Here is a 1,687-nt window from a genome sequence, read left to right as displayed (position 1 = left end):
GGAGAGGGAGAGGGAGAGGGAGAGGGAGAGGGGAGAGGGAGAAGGAGAGGGAGAGGGTCCTCCTGTACCTCTACCACATGCGAAGAAAAGCCGGTCTGCGACATCTCCAGCCCAAAAGAGGTTTCATTCTTGTTGGTGCCTAAAACAGGAAAAAGAAGGTGTCAGCTCCCTGTATCACTGATTAAAGCACAGGTCCTGTTTCCTGGGATACCTGGGGAACCGGGGTTCTTTTCTGAGAGGAACCCTGAGGTCAGGCTTACACTGCCTCACCATGTCCCTGTTACTGCATGTTAACAAGGACTGTTGAAGTGTGCGCACATGTGCATGCTTGTATGTGTGCGTGCCTGTGTATGGGTGTGTGCCTCTATGTGTGTGTGCATGTCTGTGTGCATCTGCAGAGTTACTCAGTTCTGCAAAGAGCCTTGGATAAGCCACGTTGCAGACCATGTGCTTACACACGACCGTTAAAGTGCATGTGTAGTGGGGGGCATTAAACAAAAACATGTGAAATTCACGGATGTTTTGGGAAAGAAGTGTTGTTCCTGCTGCTCATTCCCATTGGTCACAGGATTTGGTTGCTGGTTCCTAAGGCTCGTCACCACTGTGGACTCACGCAAGAAAGGCCGCGTGTGCTGACAGCCCACTCCACACAGGGGGTTCCTAAGGCTCATCACCACTGTGGACTCACGCAAGAAAGGCCGCGTGTGCTGACAGCCCAGTCCACACGGGGACCGTGAACAAGCAAGTCAACCACATCTCATCGCTGAAGGTGAGCATTCACAGGAGGGCCCGCTGGTTTGACTATCTGAGTTCCAGGGTTGTGTCAAGGCTCAAGCCCAAGCCTGGGAGGCACTGTGGCCTCTTTGCACAGGTCTGCTGAGTGCCATTTCCGCACCTTGCAGACCTCTCAAGCTCTGGGATGCTTGTTGCCCCTTATTTGCTGAGATGCTGAGGGCCCTATGTGAGAAGAGTCCATCACAGACCCCATGTGAGAATGGTTCATCACAGAAATGCACAGCAAGAGTGAAGTCTCTGCAAACAGGATTCTTTGTGGGGCTCTCCCGGATGTTGCTCTACTGGGAGATGAAATCATGCTCTTGATTTTTTGAGACAGAGTTTCATATAACCGAGGCTCACCACGTAGCCAGGGATGGCCTTACTTCTGCCATCACAGGCAAGCTCCCCTTGCTCAGTTCTATGCAATGTTGGTGCTTGAAACCAGGGCTCCATGTGTGTTAGGTTAGTACTCTCCCACTGTGCCCCAGCCCCAGGCTCAACTATGGTTTTGATCTACACAGGAGGGAGATCCAGTGACATGTACCGTCTGTGTCAGGAAATGGAGGCAGGCTGGGTTCAAACTGAGGCTGACACATAAAATACAGGAGTGCCCAGTGGAATCTGAACTTAGGGAACCAGTGCACAATTGTTCAGTATAAGTCTTTCATAAGCACTTCTATTATATTTTGGCTAAGTCTGGCAACCCTAATTCAACCCCCTCACCCTAACACACAGACACACAAACAGACACAGACACAGACACACAGATACACAGAGACACATAGACACACAGAGACACACACAGACACATACAACATCCTCAGCAGTCAGAGTGTCTCTCTCACTCCCTCCCCTCCTCCCTCCCTCCTTTCCCTCCTCCTCTCCTCTCCTCTCCTCTCCTCTCCTCTCC

At 51.5% G+C, this 1,687-nt stretch overlaps 1 protein-coding gene across 2 annotated transcripts in view; it reads right to left on the bottom strand.

Annotated features, from left to right (window-relative positions):
• The window catches only part of Itga11 (integrin subunit alpha 11), a 116,294-nt gene that overhangs the window by 43,399 nt on the left and 71,208 nt on the right, over positions 1-1,687 (bottom strand). For both annotated transcript variants that reach the window (XM_031344657.1, XM_031344655.1), the window contains exon 10: positions 69-139. In XM_031344657.1, the coding sequence (XP_031200517.1) occupies positions 69-139 (71 nt within the window). The remainder of the gene's footprint in view (positions 1-68; positions 140-1,687) is intronic.

Source organism: Mastomys coucha, unplaced genomic scaffold, assembly GCF_008632895.1.
Source record: "Mastomys coucha isolate ucsf_1 unplaced genomic scaffold, UCSF_Mcou_1 pScaffold23, whole genome shotgun sequence".
Taxonomy (NCBI): domain Eukaryota; kingdom Metazoa; phylum Chordata; class Mammalia; order Rodentia; family Muridae; genus Mastomys; species Mastomys coucha.
Note: the sequence above shows the minus strand (reverse complement) of the source record. Positions and strands in the feature narration are given on the sequence as shown.